General features: G+C 50.9%; 2 protein-coding genes across 15 annotated transcripts; one reads left to right on the plus strand and one right to left on the minus strand.

Moving 5' to 3' along the window:
* The first annotated feature begins 2,903 nt into the window (after nucleotides 1-2,903).
* PALM3 (paralemmin 3) lies at nucleotides 2,904-12,108 on the plus strand. 5 transcript variants are annotated; one of them, XM_036032378.1, is made up of 9 exons: nucleotides 2,904-3,096; nucleotides 4,609-4,760; nucleotides 5,522-5,570; nucleotides 6,545-6,625; nucleotides 7,180-7,319; nucleotides 7,465-7,549; nucleotides 9,584-9,620; nucleotides 9,730-11,440; nucleotides 11,492-12,108. In XM_036032378.1, the coding sequence occupies exons 2-9, from the start codon at nucleotides 4,684-4,686 to the stop codon at nucleotides 11,859-11,861; spliced, it is 2,550 nt and encodes an 849-aa protein (XP_035888271.1). In that variant the 5' UTR covers nucleotides 2,904-3,096; nucleotides 4,609-4,683; the 3' UTR covers nucleotides 11,862-12,108. The 5 variants fall into 5 exon arrangements, with proteins under 5 accessions (XP_035888271.1, XP_035888270.1, XP_035888267.1 ...); XM_036032377.1 differs by having other exon boundaries at nucleotides 2,906-3,096; nucleotides 9,730-11,236; nucleotides 11,288-12,108; XM_036032374.1 differs by having other exon boundaries at nucleotides 2,906-3,096; nucleotides 9,730-12,108.
* On the minus strand, nucleotides 8,325-26,143 carry IL27RA (interleukin 27 receptor subunit alpha). 10 transcript variants are annotated; one of them, XM_036032380.1, is made up of 14 exons: nucleotides 25,922-26,111; nucleotides 25,383-25,500; nucleotides 22,474-22,631; nucleotides 22,232-22,389; nucleotides 19,875-20,034; nucleotides 19,713-19,786; nucleotides 18,809-18,992; nucleotides 18,525-18,713; nucleotides 16,148-16,249; nucleotides 15,917-16,075; nucleotides 13,814-13,939; nucleotides 13,343-13,436; nucleotides 13,078-13,225; nucleotides 8,325-8,473 (listed from the first exon to the last, which is right to left on the minus strand). In XM_036032380.1, the coding sequence occupies exons 1-14, from the start codon at nucleotides 26,019-26,021 to the stop codon at nucleotides 8,393-8,395; spliced, it is 1,851 nt and encodes a 616-aa protein (XP_035888273.1). In that variant the 5' UTR covers nucleotides 26,022-26,111; the 3' UTR covers nucleotides 8,325-8,392. The 10 variants fall into 10 exon arrangements, with proteins under 10 accessions (XP_035888273.1, XP_035888274.1, XP_035888279.1 ...); XM_036032381.1 differs by having other exon boundaries at nucleotides 8,327-8,473; nucleotides 13,078-13,171; nucleotides 25,922-26,109; XM_036032379.1 differs by lacking the exon at nucleotides 8,325-8,473 and adding an exon at nucleotides 12,241-12,951 and having other exon boundaries at nucleotides 25,922-26,105.
* Between the last annotated feature and the right edge of the window lie 787 nt (nucleotides 26,144-26,930).

Here is a 26,930-nt window from a genome sequence, read left to right on the forward strand (position 1 = left end):
CCTGGAATGACATCATATGGCTGGCTTGTACTTATCAGATCTGGGCTCAAGTGTCATTTCTTCAGAAAAGTGGTCCTTACCCTGGCTGATGTGGCTCCGTGGATGGAGCATCAGACTGTGAAGCACAGGGTCACCAGTTCGATTCCTCATCAGGGCATATGCCTGGGTTGTGGACTGGGTCCCTGGTGGAGGGTGGGGTGAGACGCAACCACATACTGATGTTTCTCTCCCTCTCTTTCTCCTTTCCTTCCTTTCTCTCTAAAAATTTTTTAAAAATTTTTTTAAACTGGTCCCTGATCATCTAGCCTACATCATACAAAACCCTCTGCATAACTCTATCCCTGTTGTTTTCTGTAACTCACCCTATACTGCAGTTATCACCTATCACCTTTGTTTATTTATTTGTGTATCATCTATCTTCTGCCACTAGAAAGTGAGTTGCATTATAACAATTTCAGTTTGTCTTTCCCACCTCTATACCCAAGTCCCCTATGCCTAGAACAGTGCCTGACACAAAGCAGTTGCTTGATATTTACTAGGCCTACATCAATGTTGGAAATAAAGAAATAAATCAGACTTGGCAGTCGCAGTTGAGTTTGAGAGGCAGACACAATTAAAAACAGAACAGTCTTGCCTCAGTGTGGAATCCAGGACAAGAGTACAAAGGGAAACCTATATACTATACATCTCAATCATTAACAGTTATAAAATTGTCAACCTAAAAATAAAGGCTGAAGTGAGAGGCAATGAGTATTTATTTGAGATCCAAAAGAATAGCTATTTGGGAAGCACTAATTCAGACAGAAACCCAATCAGTGTTCCAATTAGGAGATGAAGACAAGGGATTTTATGAGAAAGGGAAGAGGTACAGTTATACCAATAGAAGAAAGGCATTTCTATTGCAGCAGATGAGCTTAATTCTGTGGTGCTAATTCTAAACAACATTTTAAAATTTCAGCCCGGTAGTCATCAGTCCTGTAGTCATAGATCTGCTTTCTCGTTATCTTGCAAACATTCCTTTAGGGCACAATGTTGCTTTAGACCCAGCCCAAAGGTTTCCCCTCAGGCCCTGTGTTAACATTCCCAAGGTCTGAGGGGAAAAGACGTGCAAGGCAGTTCTGGGGTGGTGGCTCTAGCTCCATTTTAAAAGTGGCTGCGTTTATATTGTTGTTGTTATTATACTTACAAAATCAAGCTACAAGTAATTAAGTAAAATGTGCTCTTGCCTCCAAAAGGTGGGAACAACCCATATGTTCATTGACAGATAAATGGATACACAAAATGTGGTCCATCCACACAGTGGAGTATTATTCAGCCATAAAAAAGGAATAAAGCATTTACTCATGCTAAAGCATTGTGTTGAATGAAAGAAGCCAGACACAAAAGGCCATATGTTGTATGATTCCACTGACATTAAATTTCCAGAGCAGGCAAACCCACAGAAACAGAAAGCAGATTGGTAGTTGCCAGGGGCTGGGGGAGGGGGAATGCAGAATGACTACTCAAGGGGAAGGATTTCCTTTGGGTTGGCAAAAGTTGCGTAACATTGTGAATGTACTAAATGCCACTCTGATACATTTTATGTGTATTTTACCATAATTAAAAACCAGCTTTAAAAATATGTTCTCTCTTTCTATCATGGCAAATATACTTTCTGAATGACTGAGAAGACCAGCTTAACTGACGACATTTTGAATCCCTAGGAGTTTTGTGCTAGAATGTGGGATACAGGGAAAACCCAGTCTTCAGTCTAGCCCCCTTTGCCTCCCACCTCCAGCTCTGCCCTGCATAGCAAGGAGCTTTTTGCATGCACCTGGGGACATGGTCCTACATGTCCAAGCTCTTTCCTCACCCCTCTCCCAACAGCTGTCTTTAGCCTCTTCTGGGGCCAGGCTGGGCTGTAGTGGCAGGGTGAGGCACACCCTGGCTTCATGGTCTGCCCTCAGGAAACCAAAAGCCTTCTCAGTGAGCTAAGTACCACTGGAGCAGGGAATTCTGGGGCCCCAAGTACCCAGAGTAGGATCTAGAAGAGGAAGCTGCAGGATGTAGGTGGGTCCCTTCCCTTTGCCCCATGGGAATGTCTCAGCTGGAGTGCGTTCTCTAAAGCAGGGAGTACAGGACAAGGACCTTTCTCTTCCAGGCTCCTGTCTTGGAACTGCACAGTTGTGACCAAGGCTGTGATGGGGGAAGCACTGGAGACTAGGGGACACCAGCCTGGAAAGTAGGCGCTTTCCCCAAGGAGTGGCTAAATGAAACATGAAGTCAGCTGAGAAAAGGGCTGCTGGCACTTTAAGAGTGGCATGGGGCTCAAAACAGAGATCCTTAAGATTTGGGTGGAAAGTTCTCTGGACTTTCCTCATCAGGACCTCACCCCTGCTATAGCATGTAAGGGTCCCAGGTCTTGAAGGCCACTTGATCTAATTCTCCCACTTCAGAAAAGGGAAAACTGTGGCCTAGAAATCTGAGGTGAGTTGCCTACAGTTACCCAGAGCCCAGGTCTCCTGGTTCCTATGGTGCTCAGAATCCTCCAGCTGGATCAGTCCCTCCCTCCCCACCCCAGAGCCAGGGTCCAGAAGGGAGGGCAGTAAGTATTTTGTGAGAATAGCCAACATGTGTGGTGTGCAACGATGCTTGCATGCATGTGGGGGACCCTTGGTGGGCAGGCTAGACATGAGGTGTCTGTCTTGCCAAGTTGAGCTGCCATTCTCTGAGGGGGGCAGCCCTTGACTCCCCACTTGGGTCCACATGCCCCACCACACATGTGAGAGTGTATTTACCAGGAGGCAGCCAAGTACAGCAAGGAGGCCAGTGGCTGGTAAATAATTTATCAGGACAGCTGATAGTTCCTCCCCAGAACTGCCCGCCAGCCCCCAGCCCCCCTCGCCCCATGCACCTCCCGCCTCCCAGCCCAAACCAGCTGGACCAGCTCTCCCGGTGCCTGACCGCAGCCCCCCCTCCTGCCAGCCAAGTCACAGCCTCCAGGGCACCTTCGGGCGGGCAAGCGGGTGGTGGGTCCTGATCTCTCGGAGACCAGAACGTGGGATTCTGGGCAGAGATGGCCCTGCAGAGCCAGGTGTGGTCTCCGGCCACACCCATGTAAGTGTCCAGGGTCAGGGGGGCAGGTGGGCAGGGCCTGGGAAGGGGTTCATGGGGGACACAGGCCTTTCCACCGGGGTGAGAAGGACCAAGGGGGAGTGGAGGGACACCAGCAGCTAACCTCAGAGGCTCTTTGATGCCCCCCTCCCCAGAGAGTCAGATGAGAGAAATGAACCCCTACCCTCTTCTTTTTGGGGATTTTCCACTGGCAGCCTTCAAGCCCAAAGTCCAGCCTGGGGGTGGTAGGGGGACAGGGAATGACAGAGCCACTCACTCAGTGTTTTGCCTCTAGGAACACCCCTCAGCATCTAGGGTGGGAGGAAATGCTTGAAATCCAACAGAAAAAGTTAATAGCTCCTAAACTGGGAAAGATGATGGCAAAATTGAAATGATCACTTGCTTAATGAAATGGCCACCAACTGCTCCTGGTGGCAACGGGCCACTATGAACGCTGTTCTTGTAGAGTTAGAGATAAACAATATGGAATGCATGTACAGAGTATTTTAATATTTGAAGTGTGAGGGCCTTTTAAAGTAGGAGGATGGAGGGGCTTCAGAAGTTTGTAAAAAATTCTGGAAAATGGGCTACCCAAGGAACCCTAATTTGGTTTCCTCACTCTTTTGGGTCCCCCATTACATTATTCACCAACTACAAACCTGGTTGCCTAGCAATGGGAACCTGATCCCCCCCAGCAAGGAAGAGGCCAAGAGATTACATCTTGGGGATGGGACAGCAGAGGGGGCACTTCAGCTCTTCCCCAGGGGCAAACCTATTTAGCAAGAGGTCTGGCCTTCCTGCAAAGCATGACTTCAGCCCCCTGCCCCAGTGGAAATCACAGACACCCCAGGCTGATCTCTGGCCTCTTGGCTGCCAAGATAGGGTGCCGGACCTCACCTTTCTCCCCCAGAGTTCCCAGTGTTTGGGGCCTGAGAGCTTCCAATTGTACTCCTGACTCAGTGACCTTGGACACATCTTTTTGTCACTTCTTGAAGCCTCAGTTTCCCTATCCATAAAATGGGAACAAGAATCCTACTTACCTCCTAGGATCTTTGGGAGAATTATATAGGTAAAGCATTTCATAGCACCTGGCACATGGTATGCACTGGCTAATGGTTGGCTGATTTTATTCTCAGTTGGAATGTCAACTCAGCAATGAGTCAACTACAGTGTCTCAAGATCAGGGCAGGAAGGAGGGGAGGTAGCTGTGGTAGCCTGTTGGAAGCCCCACAGAGCACTTAGAGCGCTATATATAGTAAGTTCTAAATATGTACTGATATTATAGCTGCATGGTGTGGCCGCAGAAGATGTGGGAGGCTCTGCCTGAGTCTGGGCAATCAGACTAATACTCACCCAATAGCGTTAGTGCTCAAATTAATAAATGTTTGAGGGTTTACCCTGTTCACACTCTGAGCTAAGAGTCCAGGACAACAGGTAGATAGATGTGTCCTTCTAGCTACTGGCCCGGGAAGCACCTGCACATAGCTGGTGCTCAATGCATGTCCATGATGATAGGTTGATACAGCGATGACTGTCTACTAAGCGCCCTGCAGTACTACAGTCAGCTTCCAGTTTCCAGAGGGAGCCCAGATGGGGCCAGGGGTGGCCCTGGAGGCTGTGAAGCGGGATCCTGGGATGCTGCAAGGACAACGATGGGAGTATCTCAGGTTAAACCTTAAGTAGCAAACCCTCCTCCCCTCCTTTCAGCTCAGAGTCCAAGACTAGATAGGCAGCATGACTTGGTGACCCTTGCCCCCTGGGGGGGTGGCAGGGGGAGAGGGCAGCTCTGAAGTTACCATGGCAATGGTGAGTGTCCACAGTGGTGGGATGGACACTTCTCTCCCCAGACTCCCTCACTGCCAGAGCTTAAGGGATCCTGGGTAGGGGTCAAAGTCCAGAGAGGGTTTGGAATTGGAAAGAGACACAGCCTGTTGGGGGCCTGGCAGGATTCAAGAGTTTCTGTAGGATGGACTGGGAATAGTTATTATAACTAATCATAAGTATTATTAGTCATGGGGATTATTAAAGGTATTATGGATAATAACCTTTGCTACTGCTTTTGGAGTATTATGTCCTAAGTTTTTTCCTGCATGGATGCTTCCTTGTTAGGGCATCTCTCTGCAAGGTCAGGGTCAAGCTATCCAAGCCCATTATACAGATGAGGAAACTGAGGCTCAGAGAGGTGATGTCAGACCTAGGAAGGGCTTTAGCTCACCTGTCATGGTCTCTGCTCCTGCCTCCTCACAGGACCTCTACCCTTTGCCTCAATTCCTCCCAGGCGCAAAGGGGAAATAGAGGAAATGCTGGGCTCTAGTTGCTACCCAAGTAGCTCAAGGATCTTGGCTCAGAGAGGGGCATTCAAGAGGTCAGCCTGCTGAGGGTGGGGCGGTGGGAGACCCCCTCCGAAGCCTCTGCCCTCTCTCCACAGGCCCATGGCCGAGAGCTCCCTCTACCGGCAGCGACTGGAGGTCATTGCGGTAAGTGACGCTCTCCCCGTGCGCCCCGCCCAGCGCCCTGGGCAATCCCAGCTTTGCCCCTGGCTTCTTTCTCATCTCCCTTGTATCGTGGGGAGATGGCCTAGCGTCTTTAAGTGGAGGAGCAGCACCTTCAGCTCCATCCCTTCTTGGGCGTCCCACCTAAATCCTCAGGCCCCTCCGCTCTCCAGTTCCTCTGTCTGATCACCGCCACACCCAAAATGACCAGGCTGAGGACCTCCCCTCCGGCCCGCACATCCAGAATCTGCATCATCCAACGCTGCATTCTTGAACCTCGACCTCTTCCAAACATCACGAGTGTTAAGCCCATTTTTCGCTAACCATCTAGCTAATCCCTCTGAACTCCCCATATCTAAAAGTTCATCCCTTTGGACCCCAACCTTCTGATCCCATATTTGTACCTCATCTTTCTAAACCCTCACCTCACTAGCGCCATCTCTCTGTTTCCCACCTCTGCACCCCATCTCTCTGTCCCCCACTTTTGCATCTCTCTGGACCCCATCTCCACAGCCCAGTCTCGCCGAACCCCTGTGACTGCACCTCCATACCGGACCCCCATCTCATCAGCCCCCTTCCTTTGATCCCCTTATCTGGACCCCATCTCTGAACCCCATCTCTCTTAAACCCCATATCTCAGGCCCCCACAGCTCTGTTTCTCCTCTAGATGCCCATTCCAAGGTTCACCCGCCACCCAGTCACAGACCCCCCCCCCATTCGGTGAGGGCCAGGCCTCCGCAGAATCCGGGGCGCGGCAGGCCCCGCCCCTCCAGCCCCGCCCCCACCGCTGCTGAGTCAGCGCCTCCGCAGCCCCCTCCCCGCCCCCGCCCGCGCCCCCGACGTGCGCCCCACAGCCCTGCAGCCCCAGGAACCCCCCGGTGAGTCCCGCGAAGGAGGGAGGGTGAAAAGGGAGGAGGCGGCCCCGCCCGGTCAGCGGCGGCTCGGTCCTCCACGCGCAGGAGAAGCGGCGGCTGCAGGAGGAGATCCGTGCAGCGCGAGGGGAGCTGGAGGAAGAGAAGCTCCGCGTGGAGCGGCTCAAGGTTGGTGGCAAGTGGGGGCGCCTGCCCAACCTGGGCCAGGAAGCGGGTGGGGGAGTTCCTGTGAGAGTCGGTTCGCAGGACCATAGGACCCTCTGTCTAATTATGGGGGAGCAGTTGAGGCCACTGGTCCCAGCTTTGAGGGTGGCTGACTTTCGCTGTTCGTGAGTGGGTGATGGTGGTGATGGGGATATTTGTTCCACCTTTGGGAAGAATATGGGGACAGTGAAGGTGTCTGTCCAACTTTGGGGTGGGGAGGAGCCAAAAGAGACATTGATTTCACCTTTGGGGATGTATGTCCCATTCTGGGAGGGTTGTGGAGGTTGATGGATGTATTTTCCAGCCTGGGGAAGCTGTCTGCTGGTAATGGGGTGTCTGTCCCACCTAGCAGTGTTGAGGGGGCAATGAGGGCATGTATCCCAGCCTGAGGGAGAACTGTCTGTCCCATCTGGGTGATTGTGGAGCTGTAAGAAATCTGCCCAGCCTGTGAGGTGGGGTAGGGAGAGGGGACCTGCACAAGGCAGGGAAACCCAGCTGGAGCCCCTTTCCATGCCCAGAGAAAGTCTCTTCGGGAGCGGTGGCTAATGGATGGGGCTGAGGGACATGAGGGACCAGAGGACGCCACCTTGCAGGACCCTCAGTCCCCCGAGGGCCAGGCACAGGCCCGCATCCGGAACCTGGAAGACAGCTTGTTCACGTGAGTGGGGTCTCTGCCTGCCACGTTTTCCCCTGCCTGACTAGGTCAGAACCCTGCACCCACTTCCAGGAGGTGGCAAATTGAGACTGGGGTGGGGGCCCATTGAGCCTAGGGACTCAGCTCCCAGCAGCCTTTTTTCTTCCAGGCTCCAATCTCAGCTGCAGCTGTTGCAAAGTGCATCCACAGGTGCCCAGCACAAGCCCTCTGGCAGACCCACCTGGCGCAGACAGGTAAGGTGGAGCAAAGGGTTGGGGATGGGTGTGGCCACAGGGCCCCAAGCAGAACCTCTCTACAAGTACAGTTTAGATGCTTGGTCTTCTGCTACTTCTTGGCTCTGTGGTCTGGGGCAAGCCACTTTCCTTACCCAAGCCTCAGTTTCCCTGTCTCTGAAAAGAAAATATCAGCACACATCTGGAAGAGGTGTGAAGGGAGGGTCCACAAGTCACAACTTAGCAGCAGAAACAGGCACAGTGCAATGTTTTAATATATAGTTGCTAGTATGGTGCCGATGAGGAAGGAGGGCAGAAAATGTGGGAGAGTGCTTATGGAATCCGGCCTTAAAGGTAGGAACAGACAACCATGAGAATGATCTTGGGATCTGAAGCATCTACGCAGGTTTGGCATTTTTTGTTTGTTTGCTTTCAGTTTAGCAACACCTTAATGCCACACACGATTTTAAAAACCAGGATACTTTACAGTAAAATCTAGTCATCTGGGTTGTCTTTGAAGTCCACAACTCTGGCCACATTTGTGCCTGGCCACAGTGAGGTGTGGGTTTTCCATAGTCCCCACCTTTCCCTGATGTATTCCCTTAGCTCCAAGGTGCCTGTCACAGGCCAGAGAGAAGACCTGTTAACTGGCATGGGAAGCACTTGTTGGGTTTTTGGTATAAGTCAGAAGTTCCTTGCCAGAGGTACACAAGGCACGCTTCCTGGCCCAAGGGAGCTTACAGTCCATATGGAGAGATGGGATGCAAAGAGTCTGTGAGGGGGGATCCCTGGGCATGGGGAAGCTCAGAGAAAGCACCTTAGGGATGTTGAAGATTCAGGAAGGCTTCCTGGAGGCAGTGACATCTATGTTGAATCTGAGTGGGAGCCAGGTACAAGGGGAAAGGTAATTCCAGGCAGACAACAGCCTCTGTAAAGGCATGGAAGCTGGAAAGAGATTAGGATCAGAGACCTGTGAGGAGATCAATGGAACTTGGCCCAAGCTGTCCCCTAGCCCATGTTCCTCTCGCTTCCTTCTTTACTCTATTCCAGCCACAATGACTCCACTTCCTGTTCCTTGAACTTGTCTAGCTTATTGCAGCCCCAGGGTCTTTGTGTTTGCTGTCCTCTCTGCCCGAATACCCTCCCCCACTTCTTGACTCAAGGTTGGCTCTTCTCCTTCAGGTCTCTCTGTTCAATGTCATCTCCTCCCAGAGGCCCTCCTACATCATATACCTAAAGAAGGTGCCCTGTCACCTCTTAGGCACTCCTTAACCCCTCATCCTGTTGTTTTTTTTCCTGCCAGGGAGTTCTTCTCACTCCCTGACATTATTTATTTATTTATACTTATTTATGACCTGCCTATTCTCATTGGAATTATGTCACTCCCCACCCGAAGTCACTGTCTCCCCAATAGTGACATCCCTGGCAAGCCAGACTGCTCTGGACCACACAGTTGAAGGACCAGGCACACTAGGATGGGGCCATGTGGCAGCTGGAAATAATGTCACTAGTCACGGGGCCAAACCCTATCAGCAGCCAAAGCCCTTGGCAGATGACTACCCTCAAGTGCCTTGGAAACCAGAGGACAGGCCGTCAAAGTGCCCATCACCTCTAGTTCAAGTGCCTCATTTTATAGATAGGAAAACAGAGGCCCAGGACAGTGCCTTTCCCAAGGTTACATAGCAAGCGAGGGTCGGAATGGGGAGGGACCCAGCCCTCCCATCTTCTGGTACAGTATTCTGCCCTCCTACTATGTATTAGAACATACAGTTTGGAATGTATGTTCTAATAGCAAAAGGCTTAAGTGTCCCCTGGTAACCTCAGTAGCAGACAATACAATAGGTCTCTGATATAGAATTTTAGCTGCATGACATTACTTTGTGTGAGCAGTGGGCAATAAGTTGGGTGAGGAAGGCCTAAGTGCAGTAGAAGGTTTGGTCCTGAAGGTAATGGGGAGCCGTAGAGAGTGTTTGAGCAGGGGGAGGAGTACTGGCATGCAGAGGTTTAGAAGTGAAGTCATGGGGTGGCCTGACCTTGTCTCTGCCATTTCTACAGGGTCACCGTCCACTCTCCCAGCCGGCTGACGAGGCAGGTGAGTATTTGTGCCTCTAGGTATAGGGGCCCCCAAGAGGACGGGCCTGAATCTGGGTGGTCTCAACCTCACCTGTTTTGCCCCACCCCCTATTCTCTGACTTCCTCAGACCAGACTGATCTGAACAAGAGAGCCTCCCTGCCAGCAGAACCAGTGGGCACATCCCCGGAGTACCTGTCTGAGTCCAGAGATGAGGCTTTTGGGGTTCTGCCAGCCTCGATGAGGGTCCCTGAGGCAGCAGGGGCCTCCCCAGAAGCCAATGGCCCCTGCCCCAGACCCAGCCCCACTCTGGAGCAGGAGCAGAGTCAGGGGGTGGCAGCATCTGAAGGAGGGGTGGGTGAGGCCAAAGGAGGGGGTGTGGTGAAAGTAGTGTGGGAGGGGCTGAGGGCCACAGAGGACTGTGCCAGGGAAGCCACCGGCCCAGAGCTGGAGGCTAAGGTGGAAGAGATGGTGCTGGAAGCCATTGGTGACAGGCTGGAAGCCAACCACCCAGAGCTCCCGTCCTGGGTGAAGGAGGACAGGGGTGTCGTGGAGGTGGTCTGGGAAGGGGTGGGAGGCCCAGAGGGCAGTGACTCAGAGGCTGCAGGGGAGACAGGCAGAGGCCCACAGACTGGGCAGACCAGCTCACTGAAGCTCCAGGGGGGACTAGAGGGAATAGCTGCTGGAGGAGAAGGGGCCCCCAGGGGCAGCCCTGATGGCTTCAGGCAGGGGACCTCTGGAGGAGAGGAGGGATCCTTCATTTGGGTGGAGAGAGTGACCCTCAGTGAGGAATGGGAGGAATTGCAGGTGGAGGGGTTGGAAGGGCCGAGTGCACTGGGGAGGGAGGGAGGAGATGAGAGTCCTTGGGGGGTGGACAGTGGGAGAGGAGGGGAAAACTGGGAAGTGGAGAGGAGACAGGCAGAGGAATCTGTGGGCACAGGGAAGAAAGAAAGTGAGGAAAAGGCAGGGGCAGAGTTTGGGGTCATGGAGATGTCACTGGTAGTGGAGAGGAAAGGAATGGAGGAACCCTTGAAGCCAGGGAGGAGAGAAGGTGAGGGAAAGGTGGAGACAGAGAAGCAAGATGGTGAGGAACCATTGTTAGCAGAAAGCAAGGAAACAGAGGACCCTTTGAGGGCAGAGAGAGAAAGAGGTGAGGAGCCATTGGGAGTAGAGCAGAGTGGAGGTGAGGAAAAGCTAGAGGCAGAGAAAGAGGCTGAGGAACCATTCGGCGTAGAAAGCAAGGCAATTGAGGGATCATTGAAGGCAGAGAAGAAAAGAGGTGAGGAAAAGCTAGGGGCAGAGAAGCAAATTGAGGCACCATTGGTTGTAGAGAAGAAAGGAGATGAAAAAAAGCTAGAGGCAATTAAAGAACCATTGATGACAGAGAGAAAGAAGGGTGAGGAGTCACCAACAGTAGAAAAAACAGGAGATGAGGAGCCATTGGATGCAGAGAAAAAAAATGAGGAATCACTTAAGGCAGAGAGAACAGGAGGTAAGGAATCATTGGAGGCAGAGAAGACGCAAGAGGTCAAGGAAGATGTGAGTCTAGAAGAGCAGAGAAAGTCAAGAGGAAAAGAAGGTCAGACAGAGGAGGTGAGTGAGGCAGGGGCTTCCCTAGGGGCCAAGGAAGAGCTCAGGTCTGAGGAGGAGGGACCACAACAGCCCATGGGGGCCAAGGAAGAGCTCAGGTCTGAGGAGGAGGGACCACAACAGCCCGTGGGGGCCAAGGAAGAGCTCAGGTCTGAGGAGGAGGGACCACAACAGCCCGTGGGGGCCAAGGAAGAGCTCAGGTCTGAGGAGGAGGGACCACAACAGCCCGTGGGGGCCAAGGAAGAGCTAAGGTCTGAGGAGAAGGGACCACAACAGCCCATGGGGGCCAAGGAAGAGCTCAAGTCGGAGGAGGAGGGACCACAACAGCCTGTGGGGGCCAAGGAAGAGCTAAGGTCAGAGGAGGAAGGACCACAGCAGCCCCAGGAGAAGCAGAAAGGCTCCCTGGAGAAAGAAGCAATGAAGCCCCAAACCTCTGCTGAGGGCCAGGACACCTCGGAAGATGCCACCCCCCTCTTGGCAGAGACCCCAGCTCCTGAGCAGCCCACCGAGTGCCAGCCACTACTTCTAGTGGAGGAGCCCAGGGCCAACCCCAGTGCCCACCCTGTGCCCACCTATGCACCTGCCCAGCAGCCTGAGCCATCTGCTCCTCCTGAGGGTGAAGAGGCAAGTGGCCCTAAGCAAAAGACGTGCCAGTGTTGTACGGTGATGTGAGCCTGTGCCTTCCACCCCATGCCTCATTCCTCTCACAGCTACCTCGGCCTCTTGGCATCCAGCAGAGGGCCCCAGGCACAGACAGGGCAAATGAGACTGGCCGTGGCATCTGGGAGCCTGCTGGCCCACACATCCACCTCCACCTGGGCTTCCAGACCCCTTGTCCACTGCCTGTGACCCTGGCCCCCTTCTCCAACTAAGCCTTTATACTTGAAAATAAAACGTTAAAGCACTGGGACAGCTTAAATGTGTGTGTTTTTGGCACAGAACCACCATACCATCTGCTGGTGGAAAATTGAGGCCTTTACTTGGCTAGAATGAAATTATGAGTCAGTGACTGTACAAGTGCAGCTGCTGTAACAAAAGATCTCAAGCTACAGTAACTATAAAAACATAAATTTATTTCTCTGGGTGGCTCTGATCCATGCAGTCACTCAGGGACTCAGGTTCCTTTCCACTTCTTGCCCCCACCCTCCTCTTGGGTCTGGCTGAAGCTAACACATGCCATGTCGATGTTCTTCCAGCTCATGGGAAAGGGAAGAGAATATGGAGGAGCCCCACCCAGTCCCAGTTTCAGCATGAGTCACTTCTGCTCACATTCCATTGGTGAGGACTACGTGCATGAACCCACCTAGCTGCAAGGGAGACTGGGAGTGTACCCAGCTATAGTTCTGTTACAGCAGCAGGACAGATTTGGGGAAGTGGCTACCACTCTGGATTTTGTGTATGTTCTTTTATTCCCTCATCCATCCATACATTCCCTATAGGGCTGGGTCCTCTTTCTACAGGGGTCCTTCAATCTCAGATCTTCCTGGCTGGGCATCCTCTGGTGAGTGGCTCTATGTCTCTAAGCCTCAGTGTCTTCAGTTGTCAAATGAGTACCCCTCTCATGGCCTGGTTCAGGCCAAATGTTGGGGCCTGGGGGCAGAGGGCCCAGTAGGCCCAGCTCCTCAGGTGTGGGTAGAAAATGTTTCTCATATCCAGAATCAAGCCGGGAGGAGGCCTGGGGATGCTCTACAACTGGCAGTGGCTCTATCTCCTCCACCTCCAAAGTGGGTGAGTCCCTGGGGGGCTGGGCCTGGGGTATCTCCTGGGAAGAGAGATTAGCTGAGATTATGGCCCCCATTCTCCCTCAGTGCTTCTACCCACTCCCCCCATCTCAGCATCCCCCAACCCCCTGAAGGTTCCCAACAAGCCAATGAGTGTTTCTGCTCACCTCTACATGAGGCTTGCTGGAATTGCTGTTGGCAGGATCGGGGACTTTCTCCCAGACCCAACGGGGCAGTACCTTGTGCCGTAGGTGGAGGCACCTGGAAGGCAGGTAAGACTCAGGGAAGAGAATCCAAATGGCCAGATACCCATGCCTAGGTTGCAGGAGCCAGGAATGTCACAGCCCTGGGGTGGCCCCTCACCCCAAAAGCTCAGTTATTGCCCAGCTGCTCTTCCCACTGTGCAGAAGCCCATATGTCTGACTGCCTCACCTTCCAGAGGTAGCCAGGCTTATGCCACAGCATGTCAGGAACAAGCCCCACAGGAGAACGACAACTGGCAGAATTTTCAACTTTAGGGTATTATCTGGGGGAAAAGGGCAAAAGAAGAGTCAGACACCAGGTAAGGCTCATTGATGTACTGGGCTTGGGTGAGGGAGACAGATAAATGAGTAGGATTTATGAAAATGGGTAGGAGCTATGGGGCGGGGGGGATCTTGGAGTGGGAGTGGGGCTTGTGAACAGAGCAGTAATAGGTGAAAGGTCAAGGTCAGAGGTGGGTGAAATGGTCAGAGACACACATTGCCTGATAACCTACATCAGTATTTAGTAGAATCAAAATGCATCATCAATAACTACCCCCTAAGGCAAAAGGATGCCCAATCACTGAAACCCAGAGAATCATTCCATATCCCCTTAAAATGGAACAAGCCCCCTACCATGGACTTCCACCACAGCCCCTACCTGGCAGATGAAGCCGAAGGCTGGGACCAGGAGGGCCCTGTCCTGCGATGGTGGATGCCGTCATCCACAGCTCACAGGGACCCCAGGGAAGGTTGGGTAGGGTGATTTTCTGGGCGCTTCCACTCACTGAAGGACAAACCCAGAAAGGTTAGGGAGACAGTCAAGTCCCACCTCAGGGCCTTTGCATGTACTTTCTCTCTGTCAGCAACACTCCCCCAGATATCTACACAGCTCCTTCCTTCAGGTCTTTGCACAAAGACTGCCTCCCTAAGCAGACCTTCCCTCACCCCATCACATATAAAATTTCATCTTCTCCACAACCCACCTTCCCTGCTTTATTCTCTACCCAGCACTGATCGCTATCTGACACATTGCTTAGGTTATTATTATATACTTTGTTTATGCCTGTATTTCCCCCATTAGAAAGTAAGCCCCACAAGGCCATATTCCCAGGACCTGGGTCAGCCTGGCACATAGAAAGCACTAAAAGATTATATAGATTTAATAAACCACATCCTTCACCTGCACAGAACCCAGTGGAGGGGGACCCCTTAGGCCCAGGTGGACATCTGGACCTTCCAGAGCTACTTTTGTTTTACTTTTTTTTTTTTACTGAATTGCTTTTTTGTTTAGCAACTTTTTCATTTATTATAGGATTATAGGAGACATGAACAGGGATCAAGATATATTGCCAAAGAAAGATACCTAAGCTAAGTCATCAAATGAAAGCTGTAAAACATCACTGTCATAGATTCATGGGCCAAACTCTATCCTACAACATGGTACTCTTTTAATAATAATAATAGGTATAATTTTTAGCCAAATGACATATGTGTGTATATATATATATACATCTTACAATATAGTGTATATATATATATATCTTACAAATATATATATATTTGTAAGATACAGTCATGGAAAAGTAATTATACTAAGAAAGTGGGCTTTATCGATCAGGGACACCTGTGACATACTGATGTTTCGGGATGGAGTGACACCAGAGACTCTAGGGAACAAAGTAGGGGCATGGGGTGAACTGAAACAAGACTGGCGGAGGTGGGCACATGAGGATTTGTTATATTCTCCCTATTTTTGTATGTGCTTGAAATCTTCACAAAACCAATATGCACATAGAAAAACCTGGAAGCTCTGTTGTCCGTATCAGTGAAATGACGAAAATACTGATATTCTTGATGATATATGCCCGCTTTTGGAACAGGCACAGACAATTTTTATAATTAGGAAAGAAAAGGGTAATCAAGATGCTTTATAAAAAGGAATTTGTGGCCCTGGCTGGTGTGGCTCAGTGGATTGAGCACCGGCCTTTGAACCAGAGGGTTGCCAGTTTGATTCCCAGTCAGGGCACATGCCTGGGTTGCAGTGAGAGGCAACCACACATTGTTATTTCTCTCCCTCTCTTTCTCCCTCCCTCCCCCTCTCTCTAAAAATAAATTAATTAACTATTTTAAAAAATAAAAAGAAATTTGTGCCCAGAGTAAAAATTTAGTCTATACTCAAAGATATGAAAAAGATATAAAAATCAATTGAGCGCGGGCTGTGAACCAAAGTGTCGCAGGTTCGATTCCCAGTCAGGGTACATGCCTGGGTTGCAGGCCATGACCCCCAGCAACCACACATTGATATTTCTCTCTCTCTCTTTCTCCCTCCCTTCCCTCTCTAAAAAATAAATAAAATCTTAAAAAAAAAGATATAAAAATCATATGTAATCCTACAATCCTGTTGACACTGATGGAAATTTATTTCTGCCTCTGCTTTGCTCAATGCTGGGTTTATTTTACAAAAAATGGAACCATCTCACATAGTTTTGAATCCTTTTAGCTTTTTCACTTAATAAAATTTGGCAGGCATCTTTCAATGCCAATAAATATAGATTGGAGTCTTCATTTTTAATGGCCAAATGACAGTTCATTACACTGAGAGCCACCAGGGTTATTGTCCACTAGGGAACTGATGACATCATGCATTCTCTCAGGGGCTGAGAGGGAACCAGATGGGCTCATCTGAGGACAAGGGATAAGGCAGACTGACAGGTAGGTCTTGTGGGGGCTGGGAGCAGGGGACGGGAGGCCAAAAGCTCACCATTCATGCAGACAGAAGGCCTGGTCCCACTCTGTGCACACAAGGTGTAGTGGGTGAGAAGGCCCCGAAGTTGGTGCCTTGGGACCTCTCCCCACGCTATGGTGGGGGTCCCTGGGGGCGCATCCTGGAGTCGCCAAAGCACTGGGCCCACTAAAGGTGCTGCGGAGAAAGCCAGTGGGTCAAGGTCTGCCGCGGTTCCAGGACCCTCCATCTTCCAGCCCCATAGCTTACCTAGTTCCTCTCTGAAACTCCAGACTGAGGGAGCAGGATACAAGCCCCCAGGAGAGACCGCCGTCACTGTGATTCGGTAGGGAACCCCTCCTTCGAAATGCCCTGGGATGGGGGCGGGGTGGGAACAAAGACCAGTTCAAGGTGGCTCCTCCTCCCCCACTTGTTTCCTACGTAAAAGAAGCCTTCATTTTGGTTCCCAGATGGGCACGCTGAGATCAAGATCTGGGTACGAGTCATTTATCCAGAAAGCAATCCCAGAAAACACCCCAGGGGCCCGCGGGGAAACAAAACCGGGAAAGAAAAGCAGGGAATAAACTGCGTTGGAGAGTAGATAAATTCCGTGTGCACAACGGAGGTTCACTCCCGCTAGTGACCTCTGGGAGGCAGCAGAGAGCACGAGACAGGGACCCATTCGGTTCCAGAAGGGAGCTGGGATATTTATAGACCAACCCTTATTTGTCATTCATTGGTCAGGGCTGCACCTGAAGCGGCTTAACTTCCTGCACTTCCAGCCTTCTACTTAGGCAGGCAAAATGCTTCAGGGACCAGGAACAGACCTCAGGCCAGAAAATGCTTGAGGCTGGGAGATAGTCAAACACAGAGCTAGGATGGGGGCCCTGATCCCACCCATCACAGTTAAGTGAGGTTCCTGCAGTCCCTCCTTCAAAACTACTGCTGCTGCATGGCCTTCCCCAACTGGGAATTTTCCAGAATTGAGGCTCCTCTTCTTTTGTCCATATACACTTACGGGCCTCGGGACTCCTTCCTACATTTCTCACTCAGCACCTTCTCATGCTCTCCCAAGTTCTTAACCTCAATGAAGGATTCCCCCCACCCAACGTCAAGCCCCCGCGGGGAACTCATTGCTGGGCCCAGGACCTGACATTTGAGTTTCTTAGACAACTCCACTTGGATAAGCCTCTCAGATGCAAACTTATCAAATGGGTCCACAAAATTCTGTTCCAAGACTCCCCAACCAGAACTTGCCTGCTTCTCTCCCCTCTTAAGTCCTGCCTGGTGCATCCCTCATCTCCAGCCTGGACAAGCACAGTTCCTTCTCTCAGTTTCCACTATTCTCCATTCAACACAGTCTATTCCTCCCCCACAGCAGCCAGAGGGTGCCTGTGAGCACCTGAGTTAGGCCGCCTCCCTCCTCTGTTCAAATTCCTCTATGGCTCCCATCTCACTCAGAAAAAAAAAAAGGCAAAGTCCTCCCTGTGGCCCATAAGGCCCTGCACACTCTGCCCCATTACCTGTCTGCCCTTACCTCCTCCCACTCTCCCCCTCACTCATTCCAGTCCTGTCATACTGGTCTCCTTACTGACTCTAACACATCAGACACCTTCCTGCCTCAGGGCCTTTGCACTGTCTGTTCCCTCTTGCCCCCTTTTTCACCTCCTTTAGGCCTTAGCTCAAATGCTACTTTCCCAGAGCGGCCTTTCCTAACCTTTCTTTCTAAAATAGCAACTCTTGCCCTGGCTGGTGTGGCTTAGTGGATTGAGTGCTGGCCTACAAACCAAAGGGTCACTGGTTTGATACCCAGTCAGGGCACATGCCTAGGTTGTGAGCCGGGTCCCCAGTTGGGGGCATACAAGAGGCAACTACACATCAATGTTTCTCCTCCTCTTTTTCTCCCTCCCTTCCTCTCTCTCTAAAAATAAATAAATAACATCTTTAAAAAAACAAAGTAGCAGCTCTCTCTCCCTCCCCTTACACTGATTTATTTTGCCCCAATTACACTATAGGTACTTGTTTTTGTTTCATTGGCTGCCTGCCCCATGAGAATGTTGGCTCATGAGGGCAGGGATGTTGCTGAGAGGGAGAGTGGAGTGATGGCTTAGGGTTTGGTTTCAGGAGCCTGACTGTGTCATTTAAATCCTAGCTCTAGCCCTGGCAGGGTAGCTTGGTTAGTTAGAGCGTCATCCTGATAGGCCAAGGTTGCAGATTCAATTCCTGGTCAAGGCACATACTAGAATAAGTGAAACTAAAAACTGATGTTTCTCTCTGTCTCTCTCGCTCTCTCTCTCTCTAAAATCAACAAATAAAAATTTAAAATACATAAATAAATTCTGGTCCTACCACCAACTTGCTGTGAGCCCTCAGGTAAGTTATTTAACCACACTGGGCCTTTCTCCTCATCTGTAAATCAAGCATGACAGTAACAGAAACCTATTGTATAAGGAAGTTTGAATGGTTTACTGCTTATGGTAAGTGCCAATAGCTATCACTGTGTACCAGTGTCTAGAACAGAGCCTGGCACATGATGGGTGGTCAATGAATTAATGATACTTTAAGTATAACACTCTTTCCTGCATACCCACCCATTAGCCTGCTCTCCAACAGCTGGGATGGGAGCCCAGGTATACCGGGGCCTCACCTTGCAGCACAGCACTGAGGTTCCCAGGGGGAAGCCGGACCCAGCTGAGGTTCTCCAGGGGCTCTCCATCTTGAGCCCAGTCCACCACATGTTCCTTCGGCTCCCCAGACCCCTGTTGCCAAGTCACCAGCAGCTCTGTGCTTCCAGCAATGCTACTGACCACCACACCATGAGGGGCAGAGCCTGAATCTAGAGGATAGGAAAGAGAAGTCTCAGCTGCTCTCAGGAAGCCCCCTCCTGAGCACTTCCAGGGCACTGAGTAGAGGAAGTTCATAGCCTCTTACCCAAGCAGACCAAAGAAAGGTTGGTGAGAGGTTCCCAGCTTGTGGCATTGATGGCAGACACTGCAACCCACTCCGCCTGGGTTGGGATGGAGGAGCTACAGCAGGGAGTCTCCCTGGGGATCAGTTCCTGACCTTTAACCTGGAACCAGACTCTATAGCTCGCCTGCACACAGTGCCCTGGGGCCTGAGGGATGAAGGAAAGAAGGGATTAATATCTCCCATTTATCAGCCCTGGCTGGTGTGGCTCAGTGGATTGAGTGCCAGCCTGTGGACCAAAGTGTGGCCAGTTCAGGGCACATGCCTGTGTTGCAGGCCAGGTCACCAGTAGAGGGACCACGAGAGGCAACCACACATTAATGTTTCTCTCCCTCTCTCTCTCCCTCCCTTCCTTTCTCTCTAAAAATAAATAAATAAAAATATTTTTTAAAAAGAAGACATGGGCCCTGTTGTTTTGTTCTTTGCCATATTTACTGTGAGCTAGGGCCTAGCAATGCCTGGAACACAGTAGGTACTCAACAGATTTGGATCAATGAGGACTATCGTACCCTTGTCTGTCAACTCATAATGCCCTTCTGATACCAGCATCTGAACCCTTAGCACTCTGTGCTGTATTTTGTGGAGCTAAGTCTAGTCTTGCTTCCAAACCTTTGTACTTGCTGTCCCCACTTCCTAGAACACATGCATCCATCTTCCTGTTTCAGCTCAGAGCTCCCAGATGGTGAAGGCACGCTCTGGGCCAGCCCTGTGCCGGGACCTTTCTGAACATCCCCCTCCTTTAAGCCTTGAAGCAACCTCAAGAGGGCAGTACAGTAACTTCTGTCTTCTTTATGTCATCTTTTGTGTCATCATAATTACGGCTTTCTGGTCATGTGGCAGAGAAATATGACTGGTCCCCACAACTCACCTTCCACAGAAGCAGGGATTTCTGTCCACCTTGTGTCCCACAGAGGTTCCCTGATATCCACACATCTTTTGGAGCTGACAAAGGCACAAATGAAAGGGGCATCACTGGACAGACCTCCAGGAGAGGGGACGAAGGCATAGGGGTAAGCCAGGAGATCCTTACCAGAGGGCAGTGTCTGGAAGGACAGAACGGGGCTCCACTCGCCCCACAGATCCTCCTCTTTCTCCATTCGGCAGCGTCCTGATACCTCGTAGCCAGTGGCTAGCTCTAGGTCCTGGATCTCAACAGGGGTCAGGGGTATGGACTTCAGTTCTCGTTCCAGCTAGGGAGAGACCAGAGAGAGCAATGAGCCCGAGAGCCGAGTTGACAGTATTTGCTCTCATATGTCATCAGGGTAGCCAACTACCCTGCTTTGCCTGGGACTGAGAGGATTCCCAAGACATTGGTCTTTCGGTTTTAAAAGTGGGCCCTATGTGCCAGTATGACAGTAAGTGGTGAATTATATTATTACCACCACTTTACAGGTTAGGAAAACTGCAGTCCAGGGAAAGGAAGTGACTTGCCTAGGTCATAGAACTGGTGAGTGCTAGAGCTAAGGTTTGTACCAAGGCAGTCAGATTCCAAGGCCTGCATCTCAGCACTGCTCCAAATTGAATGAATAATCACAGCGACAACTTTATGTTATGGTGTTCTGCATCAAAAGCTGTGGCTGAAAGAGTTGGTTATCCACAATATTCATTCTCCCCTTCTTCCTTTGGAAATAGAACCTCTGAGTATCAGCTGGAAACATGCCTATGAAGAATAAAGACGACATTTCACAGCCTCCTTTACAGAGAGGTGAGACCATGCGACTAAGTCTGGACACTGAGATATGAACTGAAATGATATATGCAGCCTCTGGAGTGTGCTGCAATGGCAGGCCCCTAACTCCATCTGGGGTCCCACTACCCTGGGGTTGTCTTCCACCTTCCTTCATGAGAGTTTGGGAAAGTTGCTTAACTTCTATGATGTTCGGCTTCCCCATCTACAAACTAGAGATCTTAAAAGCGTCTGTTATGTATAGAGGTTGGGGGATTTATCAAGATAATCCCTGCTGATTGTTTAGCCTGGGACCTGATGCTCAGCAGGTCTCAGAAATGTCAGCTGCTTTTATTCTTTTTGAGTATTTAATGAGAACCAGACCCTGCTCCTCATCTGTAAAGTGCTGTTAGTCTTATTTTAAGGTTAACATAAACTATTTGAGTACTTTTACTCATTCACAAAAATGTCATAAAAAGTTTATTGTTTCTCAGAAATTCCAAGTGGAAATTGGCCTCCAGCCACAGCTCTTGGTTTTTGGGCTGTCCCTCTTCCCCTTAATGACCCACACCCAGACCCACAGGCAGGGACAACTCTGCAGCCCTAGCCTGCCTGAGTAGGTGCCAACGAAAAGATCTTCGTCCCTACTCCCCAAGACCAGAACCAGTCCAGGTCATTAAGAATAAATCCATTTTAAAACCAGAGTGGGGAATGGAAGGACAAAGCCAGCCCCATTTGCTATTGTGGCACTATTTGTCCAGCAGGCCTATGACCTTGTTAAACATGGCTGCCCTTTTACTCTTCTGAGGTTGTCCCCAGGAATGGAAATTACTGGAATAACAGAACTAATTGCTCTCTACAGCCACAGGCCGAAGATAACATTGGAACACACTGCAGCCTCGTGTTACAAACTACAGCTAAGGGCCACACAATAGCAACCCCCCCACACTATTTTAATCCAATTATTATCCAATAAAAGCTCCAGGCCCCCACCCCTCACTGCTGGTACATCTCTCCACACCATGTCCCTCTCCTTTCTTGGAGAGTGAATAAAAACTTTATTTTCTAAAATTAAAGAAAAAATTCCAAGTGGAATGTGGATTGAGACTGCATGAAATTTATAGATTGGGGGGGGGGGGGCGTAATTTTTAATTTAAAAAAATATATATATTTGCCCTGGCTGGCGTAGCTCAGTGGATTGAGCACGGGCTGCGAACCAAAGTGTCGCAGGTTCGATTCCCAGTCAGGGCACATGCCTGGGTTGCAGGCCACAGCCCCCAGCAACCACACATTGATGTTTCTCTCTCTCTCTCTCTCTCTCTCCCTTCCCTCTCTAAAAATAAATAAATTAAATCTTTAAAATATATATATATATATTTATTGATGTCAGAGAGAGAGAGATGAAGGGAGAGAAATATTGATGTAAAAGAAATATCAATTGGTTGCTTCAACTGGGGACTGAATCTGCAGCTTAGGCATGTGCCCTGACTGGGAATCAAACCTACAACCCTTCGGTTTACAGGATGATGCTCCAACCAACTGAGACACACCAGCCAGGGCAAAGAGGTAATTCTTTAGTCGAAGAATGAATATGCATGTTCAGTTCTTTTGTGTGGAGGCAGACAGACTCCAAGGGCAGGTAAGAAATGCCCCTGGGCTTGGCCTCTCATCTAAGGATAATGCCCTGAACAGGGTGGGGGGAAAGCCCCTTTGACACTCACCAGTATCCAAGCCATCTGTTGGCATCTTCGGTAGTGGAACTGGCAGACCAGGACCTTATGTGGTGGCCATGAAGGCGGGGACCATTGGACAGTGGCCTCCAGGGGGTCGTCTTCTGAAAAATCCACATCAGGGTCCAGCTGGGGGGCTTCCGGCTTCACTGAGGAGGGGAGGCCAGGGTACATTGAGTCAGGGCCTCCAGCACCGCCCCCCTCCAGGTAGCATCCTCCCTCCTGCCTGTTACTTTGTGTCTCCAGGTTCACGAAGACTGGGGACCAGAGAGGCCGGCCTGCCTTGGCCCCCCAGACAAGGAGCTCATCAGATGTGGTGAACTGTTCCCGTGGGATGGTCACCCAACTCTGCCCAGTCGGCACCGCCACAGTCCAGGTTCTGTTGGAATGACTGTGAGGAAAGACGTGGGAATTGAGGGGAGGTATACACAGGGCTGGGCCCAATCCACAATAACAACTGCTCCACCTGGGTTCAAATCTCAGCTCTGCTGCTTTAGAGCTGTGTGACCCGAAGAAGCAACTTAACTTCTCTGTGCCTCAGTTTCCTTATCTCCAAAGAGGGCAATAAAAGTACCTGCTGACAGGGCTGAATAGAAGAGGGGAACCAATGTGATAATAAATGGGATGCATTTACAAGACCATTGGGTGCACAATATATGCTCTGTGAACACTGGTTATTGCATTTATTGAGTACCTACTGTACATGCACATTTATGCCTATGCAACTATTCAGTCAACAAATATATATTGTGCAGGCCCGGTTGTAGAAGCTGAAATAGGACTATGACTGAAGGAGGCAAGAACACGTTCTCTGCTTCCCAATGGGGGAGGCAGATGAGAGACATCAGTGTATGACTGATGGTGGTGTGAGTGATATAAAGAATAGTCAAGCAGGGTGAAGAGGATGCAGTGTGATGATGAGTTGAGGAGTGACAGCACTATTTTAGGGAGGGTAGTCAGGAAAGATCTCTCAGATGAGGAGACATTTGAATAAAGGCCTGCAGGATGTGAGGGTAGAGCCATGCAGAACATTTTAGGAAGTACAAAGACCCCGGGGTCAACAGCCTGGTGTGTTGAGGAAGAGCAAGGAGGAGTCCTGGCCCAGTGTCTCAGTTAGTTGGAGCATCGTTCCATACATCAAAAGGTTGAGGGTTCGATTCTAGGTCAGGGCATGTACCTGGGTTGTGGGTTTGATCCCCTGTCAGGGCATGTATGGGAAGCAACCAGTTGATATATCTCTCTCTCTCAAAATCAATAAAAATATATCCTTGAGTGAGGATTAAAAATAGTAATAATATAATAAAAGCATATTTTTTAAAAAAAGAGTGAGGAGGAGGCCCATATGGCTGGAGCGGAGTGAGTGGGAGTGGAACAGTGGGGGCAGGGAGGTGACAAGCAGATTGGGCAGCTGCTGGTGGACCTCAGGGAGAACTGGCTTTTATCCTGACTGAGGTAGAAGCCCTGAAGATGGTGAGCAGCAGAGGAGCAACGTGCCCTGACTCGGATGTACAGGTGCCCTCTGGATGCTGTGGCCGACTGTAGGGTTGAGGGTGGAAACCAGAGCTCAGGGAGGAGGAGGTGACTGCACTGTCCAGGACAGCAATGATGGGAGATTAACTGGGGTGTGTGCCGAGGAAGCGGGGAATGCCAGATTCTGGATTACATTTGAGGTGGGGCCAGCAAGGCTTGCTGATGGATCAGATGTGGGTGAGAGAGAGGAGCTGAGGACGTTCCCAAGGGCTGAATTTCAAAGGCTCTAAACAAGTCCTTTATAAAAACAACAAAAACACATGTTGGTGAAGATATGGAGAAATGGGAGCATTCATACACTGCTCGTGGGAACGTAAAAGGTTGCAACTGCTGTGGAAAAGTCTGGCAGTCCCTCAAAAAGTTAAGCTAAGAACGGCCATATGACCCAGCAATTCCCCTCCTGCGCATATACCCAAGAGAACTGAAGACAGGGACTCAACAATTTGTACATGCATGTGCCTGGCAGCACTAGTCACAATCACCACAAGGTAGACACAACCCAAATGTCCATCCACAGAGGGAAGGATGAACAAAATGAGGCCCATTCATACAGTAGAATATTACTCAGGCAGAAAGAGGAATGAAATTCTGCTATGTGCTACCATGTGGATGAACCTCATACACATTATGCTCAGAGAAAGCCAGACACAAAAACCAGTTGTGTATGATTTCACTGATATGAAATGTCCAGAGCAGGCAAGTCCACAGAGACAGGAAACACACGGGTGGTGGCCAGGGGCTGGGGGAGGGCTGGAGCGTGAATGCTCCTGGGGACGGGACTTCCCTCTGGGTGACAGAGATGTTCTGGGTGACGAGGTAGAAATGGTGGTTGCACAACACTGCACGTGCCAAAGCCATGGGATTGTTCCCTTTAACACGGTGAATTTTATGTCATGTGAACTTCACCTCATTAAAAAAGGAAAAATCCTTCTCTGACTCTCCAACCCTCTACCAATTAAAACTAGGTCCCCCTCTTGGAGGTGGATGGTGGTGATGGTTGCACAGCTATGTGAATGTCCTTAATGCCATGGACTTGTATACTTAAAAGTGGTTGAGGAAAAATGGTAGATTTTATATGTGTATTTTATTTTATACCATTAAAAAAAAAAGCCAGCCTCCAACTCTGGTTCCTACCTTTCAATGCCCTTTTTACTCTTTCAAATTTGCAATGATTTGGAGTTTCCAGGCATGATTCATCGTGAAGGAATGGCAGTTGCCCCTTGGGCTGTGGGCCCCAGGAGGACCAGCCTTTCTGTCTGTCTCTTTTACAGCTGCATCTCCAGAGTGGTTAAGCTACTTGCCTAAGGCCACACAGCAATAAAAACATTTGCTCTTCGCCATAGTGCCTCACTCATTGGATCCTCAGAACCAATCCCCTGAGGCAGGTTTCATTTATCATTGCCGTGTGATACAGGAGTAGAGAAGTCTCAGAGAGGGAAAGTGGTTCAGGGTTGTGTAGGAAGGAAATGAGGGAACCTGGCACTGTTGAAGGGCTTGAGAGTTGGGGAGGACTGGGGACAGGTCTCCAGGGTCCTCTCAACCAAACAAGGAGGGGACCTGGGCAGTCACCCTGCCAAAGTCTCAGTTTCCCCAGCCACCCCATTGTACTCACTACTTCTGGCTCTGGAGGTGCAGCATGGAGGGAGCTCTCAGGTCCCCAAGAGACTCCCACGAGCAGTTCAAGTCGCCCAAGGGTCCAACACCATAGCACCGCAGGGGCCTGGGGCTGCCTAGAAGGGAGGTGGGAGGGTCCTAGTGAAGGGGATCAATTCCCCCAGCCGCCTGCACAGCCCAGAACCTGAACTTCCCCCAACTATTGAAAATCGTGCAGGTGATGGGGTCTCTTACAGAAGTGAGCAGGAGGAAGAGGGCCTAGGCACCTCTACCCAGGCTTTGTGCATGACTCCTCCCCTCCGTCAGCCAGCCACATCCTGTTACCACCCCAAGCGCCCCCATTCCTGGACTCTGGCTTCCATCCCCTGCCTCCCATTCCCCACTCTTTTCTTCACCCCGTCCTTGCCCAAGGAGGAGCAGAGTAGCGTCTGGACATCTGCCATTCATTCTGAGAACTTAGAGTTTGCCCTGGAGGATTTGTGCTTTAAGGGTGAGCGCACGGCAGAGCGCCCAACACGAGCTCGCCCCTGAACTCACCGTGGGGACTCGTCCGGTGGAAGAGCAGTAACAGCAGGGGGAGCAGCGCCAGCTTCTGCTTTGGCAGCAGCCCGCAGGGGGCGGCCCGGGCCCGCCTCATGGCCTCCCCAGTGCCCGCCAGGCCCCCCCCAGTCGGGCCCGGCCCTACTGGGCCCTAGGGGACGCGCCGCAGGTCTCGCTCTCTGGATCCAGCGACTCAACGGCAACGGGAAGCCGAGCCACCCCTCCCAGCCGCCTCCGCACCTTGTGCTCGGGTCCGCCCCTTCCCCCCCACGCGACGGAAAGTCCCCGGGGGAGGGGGAGTGGGGAGGCGGCCTGGGGCGTATGGGGGAGGTGACAGAGGGCTCGGCCTAGCTCTCCTGAAACTGAGCGCCCCCAACAATGCACACACACTGCGGAGTCCTTCGGAACTTTTATTATTAGGGTTGGAGAAGCTTCTCATGTGTCTCCGTACCCAACCTCTCAACCCAGGATATGAAGGGAACTCAGGGGTCTCAACAGCAACCCTGGGGTCCACAGCCTTAGAACCCCAGCAGGTGGGATTGGAGGGAGAGGGGCTAGAAAGCAGGGGGAAGGGAGTGGGCAAAGGCTAGGCTGGGGCAAGGGCATCACATAGGGTGGCCATGGGACAGTGGCCACAGTTTGGGCAGGAGACAGTAACAATTTTGGCAATGGCTTCTTCAGCATGGCCAGTTTGGGGAGAGTAGGGACACCACTGGACAGGGGACAGCATAGTCCAGACAAAGGCATGATACGGGCCAGGGAGGGGTCAAGGGGTCAGGAACTGCAGCAACCATCTGGCCAAACAGAAGATATGGGTTATTCTCGGGGATCCTGCTGGAGTCCACAGTGCCTGACCTGATGACTTGCTGATCAATGAATGTAAGAGGGGCCAGAGACAGGTACTCAGCGTTCCCCTCATAGTCCAGGCTACATAGTCCCTCGTCTAGCAGTACCTGCTAATGTACTTCTTGGTGCAACCCCTGTTGCAGCAGTGTCTCATGAAGTT

This window comes from Phyllostomus discolor, chromosome 8, assembly GCF_004126475.2.
Source record: "Phyllostomus discolor isolate MPI-MPIP mPhyDis1 chromosome 8, mPhyDis1.pri.v3, whole genome shotgun sequence".
Lineage (NCBI taxonomy): Eukaryota > Metazoa > Chordata > Mammalia > Chiroptera > Phyllostomidae > Phyllostomus > Phyllostomus discolor.

Coding starts and splice junctions, on each gene's coding strand:
- IL27RA (XM_028520941.2), bottom strand. CDS start 26,021: ATGAGGCGGGCCCGGGCCGCCCCCTGCGGGCTGCTGCCAAAGCAGAAG. Junction 25,501..25,921: donor CCACCGGACGAGTCCCCACG/GTGAGTTCAGGG, acceptor CCTCCCTTCTAG/GCAGCCCCAGGCCCCTGCGG. Junction 13,437..13,813: donor CCTTCGGCTTCATCTGCCAG/GTAGGGGCTGTG, acceptor CTTTTCCCCCAG/ATAATACCCTAAAGTTGAAA.
- PALM3 (XM_036032374.1), top strand. CDS start 4,684: ATGGGGCCAGGGGTGGCCCTGGAGGCTGTGAAGCGGGATCCTGGGATG. Junction 5,571..6,544: donor AGCGACTGGAGGTCATTGCG/GTAAGTGACGCT, acceptor CTCCACGCGCAG/GAGAAGCGGCGGCTGCAGGA. Junction 9,621..9,729: donor CCAGCCGGCTGACGAGGCAG/GTGAGTATTTGT, acceptor TGACTTCCTCAG/ACCAGACTGATCTGAACAAG.